Here is a 19,481-nt window from a genome sequence, read left to right as displayed (position 1 = left end):
TGCAGGCTGAAGGTTCGTAGTTCCTGTTGTTTTTTGTGTCTGTCCCCAGTGGCTAAGGTTGGTTCAGTGGGTTGTGTAGGCTTCCTGGTGGAGGGTACTAGTGCCTGTGTTCTGGTGGATGAGGCTGGATCTTGTCTTTCTGGTGGGCAGGTCCACGTCTGGTGGTGTGTTTTGGGGTGTCTATAGACTTATTATGATTTTGGGCAACCTCTCTGCTAATGGGTGGGGTTGTGTTCCTGTTTTGCTAGTTGTTTGGCATAGGATGTCCAGCACTGTAGCTTGCTGGTCGTTGAGTGAAGCTGGGTGCTGGCGTTGAGATGGAGGTCTCTGGGAGATTTTTGCTGTTTGATATTATGTGCAGCTGGGAGGCCTCTTGTGGACCAGTGTCCTGAAGTTGGCTCTCCCACCTCCGAGGCACAGCACTGACTCCTGGCTGCAGCACCAAGAGCCTTTCATCCACAGGGCTCCTTAATTTGGGATGATTCGTTGTCTATTCATGTATTCCACAGATGCAGGGTACATCAAGTTGATTGTGGAGCTTTAATCCGCTGCTCCTGAGGCTGCTGGGAGAGATTTCCCTTTCTCTTCTTTGTTCTCACAGCTCCCAGGGGTTCAGCTTTGGATTTGGCCCCGCCTGTGCGTGTAGGTCGCCGGAGGGCGTCTGTTCTTCGCTCAGACCGGACGGGGTTAAAGGAGCCGCTGATTCGGAGGCTCTGGCTCACTCAGGCCGTGGGGAGGGAGGGGCGGGCCTGCGGCGGCAGAGGCCAGTGTGATGTTGCACCAGCCTGAGGCGCGCCGTGTGTTCTCCCGGGGGAGTTGTCCCTGGATCCCCGGACCCTGGCAGTGGCGGGCTGCACAGGCTCCCCGGAAGGGGGTGTGGATAGTGACCTGTGTTCGCACGCAGGCTTCTTGGTGGCGGCAGCAGCAGCCTTAGCGTCTCATGCCCGTCTCTGGGGTTTGCGCTTTTAGCCGCGGCTTGCGCCTGTCTCTGGAGCTCCTTTAAGCAGTGCTCTTAATCCCCTCTCCTCGTGCACCAGGAAACAAAGAGGGAAGAAAAAGTCTCTTGCCTCTTCTGCAGGTCCAGACGTTTACCCGGACTCCCTCCCGGCTAGCCGCGGTGCACTAACGCCCTGCAGGCTGTGTTCACGCCGCCAACCCCAGTCCTCTCCTGGCGCTCCGACAGAAGCCGGAGCCTCAGCTCCCAGCCCCGCCCGCCCCGGCGGGCGAGCAGACAAGCCTCTCGGCTGGTGAGTGCTGGTCGGCCCGATCCTCTGCGCTGGAATCTCTCCGCTTTGCCCTCCGCACCCCTGTTGCTGTGCTCTCCTCCGCGGCTCCCAAGCTCCCCCACTCCGCCACCCGAAGTCTCTGCCCGCGAAGGGGCTTCCTAGTGTGTGGACACTTTTCCTCCTTCACAGCTCTCTCCTGCTGGTGCAGGACCCGTCCCTATCCTTTTGTCTCTGTTTAGTTTTTTCTTTTGCCCTAACCAGGTACGTGGGGGGGTTCCTTGCCTTTTGGGAGGTGTGAGGTCTTCTGCCAGCGTTCAGTAGGTGCTCCGTAGGAGTTGTTCCACGCGTAGATGTATTTCTGGTGTATCTGTGGGGAGGAAGGTGATCTCTGCGTCTTACTCTTCCGCCATCTTCCCGCAAGTCGTAAGCAATATTGATACTCACTTGTGGTGTCAGGTACACATGTACATATATTTGCATCAGGAAAGAGACAGAGTCTCACCTGGTTGGTTTTATGTTATTTTTACTTGATAGAGTGCTAGATTGTTGTTTATATGAGGCTTAGTTCTATGTGCTAACCTCATCTTCCCTATCCAGAGTCTTAGGACCAGGGAGCTGAAGTAACCCTGATTGAGATGAGGGAATACTTTGAGAAATCAAAATGTAGTAGTCTCTTGCTTTCTTCCTGAGAAGTGTCATTGCTGATATTCAGATATACATTATGTTGGAAGGAACATTCTGTGGCATGGATATTGACATGATCATTTGCTAGTTTATAAACAGAGATTTTCATTGTCCTGTTTTATGTTCTCTTGATAAGTTGAACCATGAGAGGTAAAATCGCTCAGAGTGATCATCTACATTTTCGCTTTGCAAAGAATGGAGTTGGCTTCCTGCAAAGTTCGTTGAAGACTGGCTAAGACCCATACTTAAAGGAGTTATTTCTGGTCAGCTGCAAGGCTTGACACCTGTCAGGGTCCAAGGGAGGTGTGGGTATTTCCCCAGCCTGCTAATATGGCCTGTCCTGCTGCTCACTTCCCATGGCACACAACTACAACTGCAAGGCTTAAACTCAGCCCTCTGATCAAGGCCGGAGAAGGGGTCCTGCTGATGCCCACTCACGAATCCTGACCTGACAGGATCAGGCTGTGGTCAAGGTTCCATATCTTGGCCCCTGATTGTATCAGAAGGGCAGTGCTTCCCTAATCATGCAGCTTAAAATCCCCTTCGTCCCATTCTTCAGAGTCTCTCTCCCACATTCTGATATCCAGCCTTGCCAGAATACCATCTGCTACCCAACAGTGTGGTAGGGCAAAAGGGGACCTAGGCACCTGCTGAAGATCCTGTCTCTGTGGGTTTTCCCTCAATAAACAGTTTCAGCGGGCCTGATGTATGTGCTGCTTGACCATTTGTCCTTGTTTGTGCAACAACCCAAAAACAGCACTTCAGTTCTGAAATCATTTAATAGCTTCTTGCACTAGGAATGATGCCTTAATGAAATGCTGTACATACCTGTAAGAACCTTGTCTGCTGAGGGCAGAAGAAATAAATCCTATAGTCACTGAGGGTTCAAAGTGCTGGAGATTTCTCTGTCAGTAATCTCATATCAGGTATAGTATGGGGCAGAACATAGCAGTTATCTATTTAGATATAACATTTATTAAAACCCTTTCACATGGCTTCTCCCCAACTGTTAATTTAGTGATTTTTTTCACACATCCAACACGCCTAGACAACAAATACCAAAAATACAGGAATTTCAACTAGTTTTAATGTCATTGTGGAAAAGTGTTTATGTTTAAATCAAAGGTGTTTAAAAATATTATTTTCACACCTCTTCATCTTCATAGTTTATGGATTAGAAAGATATTTTTAAACACAGTGTGAAGCATGCTTATTGTAAGTAAGGTTTGTGTGCCTTGCTGTATTTCTTACAGTAGTTTAATATTGTTAATATATAAATGATGATATAAAAGAATATGTATACTTTTAAAACTGATATCTATACCTCTAAGTTAGGTAATGGTATATGATATAATTTAATAATTAAAATTTGATGAGCCGATTTTTTTTATTTTTTACAACAAAGTACAGTCTTGCTTGTTAAAGCTTGTATGCATTGTGTTTTTCAAGTCTTTTTCTGGCGAATGTCATTTAGGGAAATGTAAAGGTTAATTTTGTACATAAACAGTAGGAGTGGCTAAATCTCTTTTTTTATAGTCATATATTCTTGTTAACAGAAATCCACAGAAGCCAAGTACTTCCTCATTGTTTTAATGGAATTATTGCCTGACTAAAGCACTTGACACCACTGGATAAAGTTATCTTAAAAGATTGTTACAAGCTATCCATATATAAGTCCTGGAAAATTTGTTTTATTAACAGTTTTGTCATACAGATACAGATTTAGATGTAGATATAGATCAGGGGAGGAAGGAGGGAAGGAAGGAGATGGAGAGAATGGAAAGAGGGAATTAGTTTGCTAGGTTTCTTAAGAATACCTTTTGGCATTAGCATACCCTGTTTTTTTAAATAGCTATGTTTTGCCTCAACAAGTATTCAAAATAGTAGAAATAATACATTTCAGTATGTTTTAGTGATATTTTTCCGATCTCAATGTTAGGTCTTCAAACATGAACTAGCTTACTTATTGACTGGAATTCTTGGAGCAGCAATAGATTATTGGATTGTCCTTGGTCTTAAGATGGGTAGAAACGTGATGCGACACATGTCTGATGACTTAGGAAGTTACGTTTCCCTTTCATGTGATGGTAAGTGTGTCTATGTTACATGAGCCTTCTTCCCCACACATATCATTTATTATTCAAAAATAGTATTTTGATGCTTTCATAAAAATTTAATATATATGGAAAATAGTACATGGAAATAAATTATTATACATTTATATATAATGTTATTAATGTTTTCCTTAATCCTACAACAAAATATTAAAATTAAGCCATTCTGTGAAAGTAATTATTTAGACAAATTTAAAATCAATTTATTCTCTTTTCATTGAAGAGATAGATTTGCTTTTTAATGTTTGGTGTTTTAGAATCTCACATGGTAGAAACTATTTTCAGTACCTTTAATACTTCTAATTGTTCACCTAGAAAGCATTATCTGTCTGTAATGTTGTCTGCGCCCTATGAACAGTTTCCAGGTCTCTTCCTGCATAAATACTTAACAGTATTAAAAAATGAAAATCTTTGGATCAGAATACTTACTATGTTATAAAGCCACTTGGATTAACTTGAGCTATATCACTGGCTAAAACATTTTCCCAATGTACCTGTTGCTGTGTAATTTTTCTTATAACAAAAAGCTGCCATATTTCTTTTCCATTGAGTCTGACGATCTAACAAATTAGCATGGATGAAGCAAATAAAAGTAATACATATGTATAATTTTCTCACTCTTCCTCCTCCCCGCATTATCTAATTTTAAAGTTTCCTCTAAAGTAATAGGAATATTACTTAAGCAATATGATGACAGAACTCATCTTCACATGCTTACCTTATGAAAGGTTCTACCTAACTCTTTTGGGTCTCCAGGCTTCTATAAGATTTTATGTGTAAATTCTTATTTTTAATATAGTTGATGTACAATATTATGTTTCAGGTGTACTACATGACTTGACATTTTCATACATTAGGAAATGATCACCACCATACGTCTAGTAACCATCTGTCCACATACAAAGTTATTACAGTGTTATTAACATTTATGTTCATTCTTACACTTCAAAGCCAGTTTAGGGCCCTATGAACCATTTCCTTCTTCCCTCCCTTCTTTTCTTTCCTTCCTTTCTAAATTTCTAAAATGAACATATTTTAAAGTAAGTGAACTTCTGTGCCTCTCAAATATAAAAGATGATTTTTATATACTTAAAAATGTTTTAGACTGCTAAGTAAGTATTCTGTTTTGTTACACGTGTTTCATTGCATCTTGGTTTTATATAAAAGAAAAAGTTCTTGAATATGCTGTCAATCACTTTAATACTTTGAAGAGAGATTCTAGAATAGAAATCCAGGCTCTAACTGGGTTCAGGATTTATTCGATGATGCCCTCTGCAAAGAGAGGTCTCTTTTTATACTACTGAAGTTAGAAGATTTTTATCTAAAGCATTTTATCTTCTTTTTTTCCTCTTTCTTTTTCATTGAGCTGAGGGGTGATTACTGTTCCTTTTGTGAAGTAGCTGTCCTTTGTTGCATGACTTTTTAACATTTCTTAGCTCAAATTCAATCTTCCTTCAGAACCCTTTCTTTTCATTTCTTTCCCACCATTCCTACTAGATCTTTTTTTTTTTCTTTTTTTCCATTTTAGAAACAGCAGAATTCTGGCATTATTTGCTAGCATGGGAACTAAACATTCAGCTAAAAGAATTCCCTGTTTTCATTCCATAATGAAACTTCTTTGAGTTTGGGGACCCCAGGATAGAATTAGCAGTGCCTTCACAGACTATCAGTGTATTTATATGTGTTGTTTCCAGTGTATATTGGTTACCTCTAGGGAAATATAACTTATCTTAGCCAAATGCATGAAATAATGAGCCTTGTGTTAACAAGGTTCTACTACATGTTATGCATCAGCTTTAATGCTTTCTTTGCTCATAATCGAATGTCCCTTCACTTTAAAACAAGGCATTGTTATCCACTGTTACTCCCAGTTTTCACAAGTTTAAACTCAACAAATTTGAGCCTGTGACTGACTTAAGCTGACTGACTTTAATGTTACCATTGTAATCCTGTCGACAGACTGATTACTTTGCTCTCAATATGTTTGATCACTAATATTTAAAACTACAAGAGATTTAAACTATATCCCCATTTGAACTGTGTGTTTAAGCCTTTCCTTTCTCTTCTCAAGGTACCACACAATTGGTTTCTTAGACTTCCAATTAAACCATAGATAGGCAGTTTTAAAAATTCAACATACATATCTAAAAATGGTTCAAATTAATCTTCCTAAATTTTTGTTAGTACATCTTGATTTTTAGCCTTTGTCAAGAGATAGAAATCAAGTGAATAGTTTATCCTTAAGAGAGCAGTAGCTTTTCTACAGCTAATATGCAGAGTTAAACTGTATAATACAGAGCTTGTAGAATAATACACTCATCCCTACAAGTGAACCAGGTGTTCTAATAATGTCCTTTTGGTCAATATTTTGCTCTTTTGATAGAGAACCATTTCTTTTTCTCTGTAGATACTCCGTAGTTTGTATGTTTGTTTGTTTGACCATGTCTTTGTATTATTCTTCAGCTCAGTTAAACTATTATTTGCTTTTCCTAAGTCATTAGTAAAGATTTTATAATTTGGCTGTTATATAGCTTCCAGTTGAAGATACTGGTCCATCTTTCTCATTTATGACAAACGATGTTTTGTTTTTTTTCTAGTCCAAAAGTATAAAATACATACTATGGTACTACTCAGATTCAGATCTATTGAATTAATTTTAGTTTAGTAAAATTGTTGTTAGTTGTTAATTGTTTTGTAGAAAATTATGGCAGAAGATATTTCAGTAGATAAGTAAAATTATTTCTTCTTTCCATCAGAGCTCATGTCCAGCAGTCCCACATAGATGCCATTCTCTCTTGTTCCGAAACACTTTGAACAGAAAGAGTTTCCTTATATCCCTTTCTATATTTTAGCATCAAGATCTGAAATTTCTTTTTTGTGCCTAATTGAAATTCCTGATGTATTGGCTTAAACTAGGGTTGACAAACTGTTTTTGATAAAATATAAGATAGTAAATATTTTTGGCTTTTCAGCTCTACCATCTCTGTCCCAACCACTCAACTCTACTCTAAGAAAGCAGTGATACACAGTACATTAATCAACATGGCTGTGTTCCAGTAAAACTTTATTCATAAAAATAGGCAGCAAGACATAGTTTGTCAATCCTTAACTTCAGTTTATTTCTTCTCCTGTTTTCACTGGGAAGAAAACATGTCATCAGAATTTACTATAATATTTTTCACATCTTTAGAGAACTTTAATAAAGCTTCCTTTGCCTTTCTCAGGCTACATCATTATCTTTTCCTGAGAGTTTTTCCAAACCTTTATTGGCTTTTTTTTTTACTCTCTATTTTAATCCCTCTCCATGCTTCAGACCTTTTCCAAAAATATACATTTTTATAATTTGACTAATCATCTCAATCAAAATGTTTCTGTTGCCTGCATTTGTTCAACAGATTTTTATTGGCATTCTACCAGGCATTGAGGTAAACACTTCATATACAGTGGAAGAGGGAAACAAAATATGATCCTTGCCTTTTTGGAGCTTTCGGTGGGAGAGGCAGACTGTAATTAAGTTAATGTAAATACATCATTTTAAAGTGCTAAGTGCTCCAAATAAGAAAAACTAGGTGTTGAGCTGGATAAACTTATTTTATGTAGAGTGGTCATGGAGAGCAAAACCTGAAGGATAAGTAGGAGTTTGGCAGTCAGGGAAGTGTATTCCATTCAGAAGACACATTTACTAAAACTCGGAGATAGGAAAGAGTTGGGCCTGTTTGAAATCTTTTGATGCCTGGCTGATGACAAGCAGAAAGGAGAAGAGTGGCCACAGTAAAGCCAAAAAAGTAATAGAGGAGCTTGAGTAGGAACTTCCAAGCCCTATTTAGGGGTTAGAAACCATTTTTCAAAGGGAGTGGCATGATCTAAGTAACTTTTTTAAAGATCATCCTGGCTTGGCTCTCCAGTTATTGCTATCTGCCAGTCATTCATTCATTTATCTATTAAGTACTAAATGTTTATTCTGTGCAAGCTACTAACCTACTAGCTGTGAGGGCAATAAAAATGATCCTGCCATTGAAGGTCTTAAAGTCCAGGGATTAAGTTTCTTTCTTTCTTTCTTTCTTTTTTTTTTTTGTTTAACTTTTTATTTTATGTTGGAGTCCAGTTGAGTAACAATGTTGTATTAGTTTCAGGTGTACAGCAAAGTGATTCAGTTTTACATGTACATGTATCTATTCTTTTTAAAATTCTTTTCCCATTTAGGTTGTTACCTAATATTGAGCGTAGTTCCCTGTGCTATACACTAGGTCCTTGCTGGTTATCCATTTTAAATAGAGCAGTGTGTACATGTCAGTCAGGGGTTAAGTTTCTTAAGTTCTCTTGTTCATCTCTTATTGATCATTCCCTTCAAGTGTGTGTTACCTGGTCATATGTGGATCCATTATAGTTTGTATTTGCTATATCTTTAAAGCTACCAAATGTTATTTCTAGGTGAATAACTCCATTTAGAAGTTCCACTGTGGGATCGTTGCTTTTGAACTGTACAGTACGAGTTATTTCTGCTTTGTTTTTGCCTCTGCTTAGAGTTGATACGTAAGATCAGTTGGTTGTAGTAAAGTCTGTGATGATAGATGTGCTTTTTTTTTAATGTGTATAACTAGAGATTTAATATTGAAAAGATCTTTTGCTGCTCATCCTTCAGTTCATTGCTTGCATAGTTTCAGATAATACTAGCAGCCTCGTAGGTTGTAAGTAGTCTGTTGTAACAAAAAGTTGTAAATAACTCCTTTCTTGTTTCCAGTTCTTATAAATTATATCTCTGAGGCCATATTTGGACAGGATTGTTTGAATTCAGCAACCATATGTCTGTGTGGGGCTAGGTGGATCTATTTAACATCTGACTGGAGCCATTTGCCCATATGGCAGTCTGCCACAAGCAAGAACCTCAGATCTCTTTAGTCCAGGCAGTTTCTTTCTGAGCCTGGCCACTGTTTATGTTTGGGGCCAGATAATTCTTTATTGTGAGGGGCTGTCCTGTGAACTGTGAATTGTAGGACAGTTGGTAGCATGCCTGGCCTTTGCCTACTACGTTGCCAGTATATCTCTCTCCCCAGTTGTGACAACCACAAATTGCCAAATGTTCCCAGGGGCAAAATTCCTCCTTAAACTGTTGTTCTTCTCCACACCCCACCCCCATCCCACCCCAACTCTCCTTCCCTCATTGAAAGTCAGGCAAGGACTGCAAGGACACCAGAGGCCCTAGCCTTTCGGGAAGGCATCTGAGAAGGACAGGATTTCACTGGATGTCTGCGAAGTCTGCTCAGCCAAGGGAAGTCAGCTCCTGAGTAGAGACTTCAAATTTTAAGCTTTATATTGCTATTAAGTTTATTATTCTGTCCAATTTTTAAAATGTATATTGACCTGTTATGTTATTTTGCTAACTTTATTGACTTTTTCTAATTCTTTATTCTTCCATTATTTGTAGTTAATTTTAATCTGCCTTATTGTGTATCAACTTTTTTCATCCTGTTTTGCTTAATTTTAGCTTTTTTAGTATCCTATTGATTGATTATTCTTTACCATTCCAGTGTATTATCCATTCTATTACTTAAACAGAGAGTATTAATAGAGAATTCATAACATTAAATTTACAAGGGAAATAGTCACTTCAGTCCTTTATCACTTTCAATTCATGTATATATTTATGTATTTCCATATTATTGGAGAACTTGAGGATTTTAGAATGAAGAGATTTGAGACTCTTGGTGTTTTTGTTGTTTGTTTGTTTTGTCATTTAAAATTATACTCCTCTCCCGCACTTGGTATAGTACAGTGGGTGCAGACTTCTAAGGAAATTCTTATGCATTCTCTTGTCTTACCTTATCCCTCTTCTTTACCTTTCCTCCTTCTCTGCAGTGATAGGATTCATGGATGTTGTCGGGGGAAAAATGTCTTCCTATCAGCTCAAGACTAATCAGTGCAAATTAAATACATGTGTGCCCATTTAAAAACCAAGTACCAGTTTTCCAAAGACACAGCCCTATTGTGGGAAGAGATCTTTAACATTAATTGGAAAGTATAGTGATAAAAGTCCATGTCTGTCTATCTATTCATATATCATCTATCCATTCATGTATGTATATATACGTATATATAAAATTTCAAGCCTTTTATTTAAAATAATAAAAAGTAGTGATTGTTTCAAATGTGAGAACATGTGCCATAAGAATTTCTCTTGAAGGGCAAGGAATAGGAATATTATCTATTTTTTGTGGTTTAAAATTATGTGGGTGAATCTTACTGGTATAGGAATCATCATCTGAATGAATAAAGTCCATGAAAGAAATTGTCTGTAGAAAGAAATTTTATAAGGTGTAGCAATAACTATATTTACTTCTCTTGTTTTCTACAGACTTTTCTTCACAGGAATTAGAGATTTTTATTTGTTCCTTTTCCTCTTCCTGGCTTCAAATGTTTGTTGCAGAGGCAGTCTTTAAAAAGTTGTGTTTACAGAGTTCCATTAGTATTTCTTCTGAGCCACTCTCTCTTCAGAAAATGGTAAGCACCACTCTATTTTAGTTCTTTTAATTTTTAAGAAGTAAGTTTCTAAATTCAATTTTTAAATATTCTTAGTTATTCTAATAATTGGACAGAGCATATTAATCATAAATCTTTCAAACATATAAGCAGGTCGTTTTCTTCCTCAAAATGGAATAATTAGTGAATAGAAATTTTAATTACTTGAGAGTAATGAAGAATTGGTAACAGAAAAATTGTACAGGAATCTTTATATCACTTGCCACAGTATGTAAGATGATTATTTTGGAAAGACCTTGATCCAGGAACATTCTACATAGTATTTAATGGTATTTAAAAAGCAAAATTTGCAAATGATGCCAAAGGTTATTCCAGTTATCCTATGTATATACACATATAAACTTGATTTGATCCAAGGTTTTCCAGTTTTATCTTGGCTATCTTTAGCTATTATTGATATCTAATATCTCCAGCAGTTTCTTCAACAAATGAGAAATATGCTTGTTAATAATTGGTCAGATTGGGCAAATACTGTTTGCAACAATCCTTGTCTTCAGTGACTTTTGCGCTCCTCATTCCGTTTATTCCAGACTTCTTTTCTGTTGAAGGAAGACATTACCAAAATGGAAATGACAAAATACCAGTTGTACTTAAACCATAAATACTAAAAATAGGCTAATTATAACAAGTTGGGCATAAGACTCATCAAAAGAACTTTCCTAAATGAGTGTCAAATTTGAATTCAAAAAAACAATTATTTTGAAGAAGTCATTTTTCTTGTGTATGTCATATTGACTTAATGACATGGAACTAGCAGCTTTCTTAATATTTTAGCATGTTCATATGAGATAGGGTGGCAACCATAGTGATGAAACCAAGAAATTATAACTAAATTTAATGGTGAAATGAATCAAGTATTTTCTTTTTACTGTTTCCAGGTTTTTGTAGTTGAGAAAACAATATAATATTATTTTGCAACAGGTATATTCCTATTTGCCAGCTTTGGGGAAAACTGGTGTGCATGGGACCGGAAAGATGCAGATACCAAAGAAAATAGGACAGCGGCCTTGCTTTGAATCTCAGAGGGCTTTAATTATGCTGAATGGTGCTAAACAGAAACAAGTTGAAGGGCTGCCAGAGTTACCGTAAGTGATGCTTATATACCAGCTATGCTTTGTTTTCGAGTACAGCTCTTCTTCTTAGGCATTTCTTGAACTGTATCTTTATCTGAGATGTTGTCTGAATTATACTGATAGCAGAAAACTCAGTTTTATACCTATAAATGCACATGATCAACATTTTCACTTTCTTTAATTCAAGGTACACACTTTCTTTCTATTAAGTCTTTTTCAAAAGAAATAAAACTCTTCATCAAATTATTGTTCCACACAATTTTTGCCTTGTGATTTTTAAAGTACTACTTGTATATAATATAGATGGGATTTCAGAATGCATCGCCATGTGAGATACTCTGAGTTGTTACAATAGCTTTCCCCAAATGAGAAACCTCCTCTAAAAGTATGCTATATAAAATTCAGAAAACCTGAAATCTTTTTAGGAAGAAGAGGATAGGATTAGAATATGAACATAGGAATAGGGAGTAGGGGCCTGCATTTTGATCTTAGCAGTTTGCTTTAGTCTCTCTGCCAAATATGGTTTACTTGGTCTCGTCTGCTTTACTGGACATTCAATATTCATAAACTTTTCGGTGGGCTGTTGGGGGGTACAAGGGTAATAAAATGAAAATTAATGCATAAAATTTGTTTCTGTACAGTTGAAATAAATATAAAAATAGAAAGCAGTAAAGATTTGAATGAATAAGGGGGTTTAAATTAAAAGAAGGCTAGATTTTTTTTTTTTTTTTAACTCACCATATAATTTGTGCTTCTACGCCTTGGTGAAAAACAAGCTTTCATTATGTCTTACTTTCTTTTCAGAGAGCTGAATCTTGCTAAATGTTCCTCATCATTAAAAAGATTGAAAAAGAAGTCAGAAGGAGAATTGTCGTGTTCCAAGGAGAATTGCCCCTCTTTGGTTACAAAGATAAATTTTCACAAGACTAATTTAAAAGGTATTCCAAGTATCTAAATTAATTTATGCTAGGAACTTTTCGTGGTTATAGTCAGTATTTGCAAGTTTTACACACTGGCCCTGATGAATGCTTGAACTTAAATATTAGACTAGGTCCAGGAAATACCTTCCTGGAGAGCATATTATTTTTGTGAACAGGCATTTATACCAAAAAAAAAGAAAAAGTGTTTAATACCTGGTGTAATAGAGTATTCCTCCCTTCTTTTCTCCACCTGCCTTTTCAAATATTAAACACTGTGTAACTCATGTTGAGCTCATTCCAGACTTGCCTGCCTTACTTTTCTATTCCACCTCAACCTGTGCTGCTTAGGATCAGTGTCTTGTGATTTGAAAGTATAATTCAGTCTTCATCTCTTTCAGTCCTAGACGTTTTGTGAACAAAGAATGAGAAGTAGGCTATGTTACATAGCTGTGTTAAGCATATGGACTCTTTTCTTCCAGGCATTGAGCCCAGACTATGAAATGTGCTTGGCTTTTGGTTCTAACTATACTGGAACCTAAGTACCTAAAGGGATGGAGTAACAAGAATAGCGTTGTAATAATTCACTCCGGCACTTCTTTTACTTAGGTACCCCTTAACTCAAAATTATAAATTACTACCAAGAGTCTGTATCTAGCCAAAGTAAATTGCCAAGTCTCTTGTTTATGAGCTATATCGTGTTTTTAATACAAATATTATCATTATGGCACCAAGCTTTCATCATCTTTCAACATGAGATGAGTTCATAATAGCATATCACAAATTCAAAATAACTGCCCGTTTGGCTCAAAATATGAAAAATGTATTAAATGTGAACTCAGATATTAACGTCACAAAACAGTGTCTTTTTTCTTTGTTTATTGTGTCAGAAAGTAAAATGAATATGAATGGCTTTAAGCTGAACAGCAGAAGGAACTGGAGGGAGGAAGAGAATTGAGAAATAGTAGAGAAAAACTTTGAAAGCTTTTCAATGCTTGTTAAAGAAATGTTTTGGTAGAAGTTACAGAGATAATCTGTAAAACTGAACACTGGAAAAATGTGCTACTTAGTATTTTATAGCAAGAAAGTTTGATTCAATATGTATTTCATTTGTTTTCAAAGCAGTTATTATGTTTTTTTAAATTCCCCTTACATCAAATTATCACTTATATCTTATTAATCTCGCTTACAGCAGAGAGGGGTGTAGTCAATTTTAGGCAGCAGGCACTAACTGCACCCCTCCTAGAAAAGACTTTGCCATTCTATTTGTCATTCTTGTTCAGCTTTAAATGGTACTAGGGATTTTTTTCGTGTGTGTGCATGTGCGTGTGCGTGTGTGTGTGTTTATATTAAGATTCCCCCATTTCTCCTTCTCTGTGCTGCTGTAGCCAAGCCAGACAGCCTATTGAGAAGCAGCAAACCATCTGTTAATGGATTTGAAGTTCTGAATTACACTTGAGTGTGTAGAGGCACTCATGCTTAGCCAGAAACATTCATTTGAATTAAGCTATAAATGCTGTATAAAAAAGAGCCATACATTTAACGTAGGTTCATGAATAAATTTAAGAGAGGGCAATTGCACTTTAAACTTTTATTGCTGCAAAACCCAGTATATTTGGTGTTCTCTGATCATTTGAGGGTTTTATAGCAGGATTGAAACTTCAAACCTTGAACTAGGGGGAGACAATGCCTATATTAAACCTTTAGTAGAATTTCATTGCTGAATTGCTGATAGAACAGAGAGGCTCTATGGATTGGTGGGGTTCCCTCCCCCCTCTTTTTTTTAATGTGAGAGATGTTTAAACCAGTCAAAAGGAAAACTCAATAAATAATTTTCTGGCATGGGGCCAGATCTCCTAGTTCATGCCCTTTGATTATTTTCTTTAGTTGATATCTTGTCTTCTCTGGAATAATCTATTAATTTTTTATGGCAGGAGAAACAGCCCTCCATAGGGCTTGCATAAATAACCAAGTGGAGAAATTGATTCTTCTTCTCTCTATGCCAGGAATAGACATCAATGTTAAAGGTAAGTTCTAAATCTTTGTTGTCTAATTCAATGTCTTAATATTTGTGATATTAAATAGTTTAATTTCAACATTAAGAAAAATCATTTAAGTATATTTACCTAACATATCTTTAAAGTATTGCTAGTAGCAAAACCAAGAAATTCATCACATATTGATGTATAATAGTGCACAACCATTTTTTGACATCTATATTTTGATCAGATCCCAACATCAATATTTTAAAATAGTTTTTAATTTATTTTTTACAATTAGAAATATGATTACACCCTAGGCATTTTTATCAAAGAGTTCTATTTGTATATGAGGCACTTAGAAAGTCACACTGAGAAGGGAAGTAGAATATCGATACTTCACTACCAAAAGTCCTACTTTTGCCGTTTTAAAATTTGCCTTGATTTCTAATTTAGACAATGCTGGCTGGACGCCTTTGCATGAAGCCTGTAACTATGGCAACACAGTATGTGTCCAGGAAATTTTGCAACGTTGTCCAGAGGTAGATCTGCTCACTCAAGTGGACGGGGTGACTCCTTTGCATGATGCACTGTCAAACGGACATGTAGAAATTGGCAAGCTGCTACTCCAGCATGGGGGTGAGTGCATTTATGCTAAACGGGTTATGATAAATTATCCAGTTTTTTGATGAATCCCTCAGAGATAGAAAGTATTTTATATTTTAAGCTCTATAAGGAAAGATGCCTTTATTACATTTTAATGAAAAAGTAAAGATGAAAAGTCTGCTAGAATGTAAGCACCTTTTATTTACTAAGGATAAAAACCTTTTCATAAAATGTATTTATTTATTGTATTATTAAGCCTTTTTACCTTTGTTATGAGAGTGTATTTTGAATTGAGTGTGTTGGTTTTTACTATTAATCCTTTTACTTAAAGTGTGTAATGTCTGTAAACCAGACATTTCTGAAAGCTTATTAATAAATGGATGTAAATGTTCAATTGTGAGTACTTGGGTTTTTCATTCTTGTTTCATTTCCTATATATAACTGCTAACGATTATTCTTTTCTTTAATGAGTCTTTTCTTTATAGACTACAAAAAAGACATCCTAGAATAATATCTTTTCTTCATTCACATTTTGTAGTCAATTAATAAGTTAAGTAGGAGGACTTCCAAATGATAATAACTGTTGTGCAGAGGGTATGTGATGGAAGTAACTTGAGCTTAATATTCATCTACTGCTTTTTCTGCTGATTTCTTATCTGATCTCTGCTTTCAGAACCCTTTTTTCCACCCCCTAACTCAGTGATATTCTTCTTATATCTGAACTGAATAATATAAATTTTATATCAAAGTGTTCAAAACTAATTTGCGTTTTAAAAGGAAAAACAAAGGAAAAGTGATGACTAGCTTATAATACACAAAGATTTGTATAAATTTCCTATTACTTTTATTTGTACTAAAAATACTGTTGTACTATTTATCCAGTCATTAAAGCTATTTGATTCTGCATGAAAATAAACAGCATATTTTCCTTAGCTATCTCTTTACTATATATCTATATCTATCTGTCATCTATCTGAGGAAGGCTCTATATCATGGTAGTTTAACATGTTTGGTTATTTATAGTCTTCTCCTGCCCCCTAAAGGCCTTAGTGTGTCTGTTTTACTTATACCATTTCATAATCGATGTATTTTTCAGTTTTTATACTTTTTTTAGTATTATATGTTTACAAAACCATACTGTTATATCTCCTAAGTGTTTAGTTTTCTACTTAACTATGTATGTGACATTCCAAGCCAATATTTGGCTTTGCTTCAATTGGTCTAAATGATGTAAAAGCCATTATTGTGTTAAGGTATTAAGTCCAACTTTTCAGAAGAAGAAAGCATTATACTAACCATTGTGAATTGTTTTAGGACCTCTGGTGAAGAATAGTAAATTGATGAGTTCTTTGTCCCAGGAGAGGAAATCTACTTGTATTTTCATTTATCAAGGTCCTTCAGCAATCTTACAGACTTCTCTTTGCCTTAGGTATAATCTGAGTTTGGACCTGTCAAATGGTTTGACACCATCATTGTAGAAACTATATTATCTCTTCATTGTGAGTCGCTCAGTATTGAGAGCAATAATTTAAATTATGTTTCTAAAACCTTTGTTTACTTTTGGTATCTTGTGTTCATAATTTTGTTGTATTTTCTCTTTTAAACAGGAATAACTTGAAACATTTTTTTTGAAATATCAACATAATGAAAACAGACCTAATTTTGATTTAGAATGTTTTCCATAAAATATACATTAATCGTATGTCATTACTGGTTGATCTTTTACATTAAGTACATTTTATATCTAGGCCACTACATGTGTCTCATCAGATTCATCATTAAGAGTTTTAGCAGCTATGATCTGTAATCTCTGACAATAAGATCTGTGTTGTATGGTAGAATCTTCTGATTATGTCTGCTAGTACTCAAACTTTTATATCCCTTGTACCATTTTTATGGCAAAGTACATAAATAATTATAGGACTTGACTGGCAGAGGTGCGAAGTACTCCTGTACTTTGCTGTGTGACCAAATACTGAGTCATTGTTATTTTGCCCCTCTCATATCATCCTTAACTACCCAGGGGATAAACTGTATCTTCAAAACTTTCTTAGTAGATGGTTAGATGGGTGTAGCTAGCATAGATGGATGAAATCTGAGTTTTTCCCAGAGCAGTTAATATTTACTTTTTGTGAATCAGTTACCTATATTAAAAATTGAACATAAGCAAGGATAATGAAAAACGTGTTCTGTGTCTGGGCAAAGTTTTGCAGTCTGCACTGCTACCATTGCCTATTAGCAATGGAAGGGGTCAGTACTTTTTCCGCTTGGTGATATTATGAAATACCTTTAAGGCTCTTATACAGAATTTAAGATAAATGTATTTTTTTTTAAATTTTCTCCAGGAACACTGATATTCTTATTTGAAGATGACAACTTATAAAGTTTTATCAAAGTTTTTTTTTTTAATTTATAACCATATATGTTATTTATTGAACTAAGGCATGTGCTTTTAGGCAAACCTGATTAGGCAATTGACTAGATTATTTTTTTCTAATGCACCTTTATTAGTTAGTATACAGAACCAGTTAATTATGTCAATATGAATTACTACAAAATATGACTGTAAACTGAGCCCTGGATGCTTTGGGGAAAAAAGGAGAGAGAAAATGGCTGTTACACTGCCAAAATAAGAATGTTTAACTCTTAACGTTTTGCATGTTCTTTTTCACAGGCCCAGTGCTTCTGCAGCAGAGGAACTCTAAGGGGGAATTGCCCTTGGATTATGTGGTATCATCTCAAGTCAAGGAAGAACTATTTGCTATCACAAAAATAGAAGATACAGTGGAGAACTTTCATGCACAAGCAGAGAAACATTTTTACCACCAGCAACTTGAATTTGGCTCATTTTTACTTAGTAGGATGTTGCTAAATTTTTGTTCAGTTTTTGGTTTGTCTTCAGAGCTCTTCTTAGCTTTCAGAGGATTAACTCATCTAAATGACCTGCTTATAGTTTGTCAGAATTATAAGGAAACCACTAGTGCTCGTACTGACTGGTTATTGGATCTTTATGCTAGAAATATAAAGACATTGCAGAAACTCCCAAATATTCTTAAGGAACTCCCTGAGAATTTAAAAGCGTATCCTGGAGTACACACTGAGGCCTTACTGGTGACATTGGAAATGATGTGTCGGTCGGTCACTGAGTTTTCATGATGATAACAGAAAATATGGGTCAGCTTTCTAAACCTGCTCAGCTTGCTTTGTCATTTATTATGGACTTCATAGCTTATAAACAATAAATAATTTCATTTATTTATTGACAGAATTTGCAGCCTTGCTAAATCTTTAAAGCACTTAAAGAACTTATCCAAAGCATAGTATAGGCTTCTTTTTCCAGTGTGTAGGATTTAACTCAAAAGTAAAAACTAGTTTTGTTTGATACACATTGCATTTATTAGTCTTTATTATTTTTTGTTCTAAAAGTATTATTTATTTATATTGTACATGTAAAATTTTTTAATTTAAATATTTTTTCAAATCAAAATGTAATGTCCTCTCTTCTAGGTGTTCTGGGTCTTAGCATCATGGCAAGAATATTCATGCAAATGTGCACCTATAAACATGTAGCTCCCTGTTTCTTCTCTGTAGGCTGTTGGAATAAAATACTCAGTTTTACGTGTTTCTAAAATAAACATTTCAAAATTCACAATAATATATTCTTTTGGTTTTTAAATTTAGTAAATGTGCTAATAGTTTGATCCCTTGATCTATTTTATTTTAGCAGTTCCTATAGAAAGTGTATTTCTACTCCATGTAACCACTATTCTGTAAGTGAAAACATTTTGCTTCATAATGTTTTATTAAATATTAAGATTATAAATGGCAACAAAGTAAAGAATTTGAGATTATCTAAAATCTTAATGTACAGTATGTATTTACAGAGTAGTAACATTTCAATTTGCAGTTTTTCCTAATAGTAATTTGTAGTAAAACTAAAAGAAAGGATATGGATAATAATTACTTTCGAAACTGGAGTTGCTTTACTAGTGGGAATAAGTTACATTGTGATACAGCTGGAAAAGAAACATTAGAACTTCCATTTCGATTTTATGTAACTTAAGTGATGATCTCACAGCAATTAATCTGCTAAAGAAGCACACTTTAATTTTATTTTGGAAATAGATCTTTTAGCAGGATACAAATGCTGAGAGTCTTATTACTGGGTTTACAGTCTAAACTAAAAATTGCTACATTACTTTATCAGCTCTGAATAAAAGTCAAGTTTTTTTCCTACATTTTTAAACCAGTAATTTTTTACACATACTGTAAGAAGTATTAGCTGTTTCTAGTTAGCCTTCAAATGTGACATCATACAACTCTCTTTTGATGTTTATTGTTACTT

General features: G+C 35.6%; 1 protein-coding gene across 1 annotated transcript in view; it reads left to right on the top strand.

Moving 5' to 3' along the window:
* The window catches only part of SLF1 (SMC5-SMC6 complex localization factor 1), a 65,792-nt gene extending 47,361 nt beyond the window's left edge, over positions 1-18,431 (top strand). Inside the window, exons 15-21 of the mRNA XM_082836434.1 lie at positions 3,850-3,997; positions 10,377-10,522; positions 11,483-11,646; positions 12,439-12,572; positions 14,486-14,578; positions 14,987-15,169; positions 17,811-18,431. Of these exons, the coding sequence (XP_082692560.1) occupies positions 3,850-3,997; positions 10,377-10,522; positions 11,483-11,646; positions 12,439-12,572; positions 14,486-14,578; positions 14,987-15,169; positions 17,811-18,292 (1,350 nt within the window). The 3' untranslated portion in view covers positions 18,293-18,431. The remainder of the gene's footprint in view (positions 1-3,849; positions 3,998-10,376; positions 10,523-11,482; positions 11,647-12,438; positions 12,573-14,485; positions 14,579-14,986; positions 15,170-17,810) is intronic.
* Positions 18,432-19,481: the final 1,050 nt, after the last annotated feature.

This window comes from Leucopleurus acutus, assembly GCF_964270905.1.
Source record: "Leucopleurus acutus genome assembly, chromosome: 3".
Lineage (NCBI taxonomy): Eukaryota > Metazoa > Chordata > Mammalia > Artiodactyla > Delphinidae > Leucopleurus > Leucopleurus acutus.
This window is presented reverse-complemented; position numbering and strand designations above follow the sequence as displayed.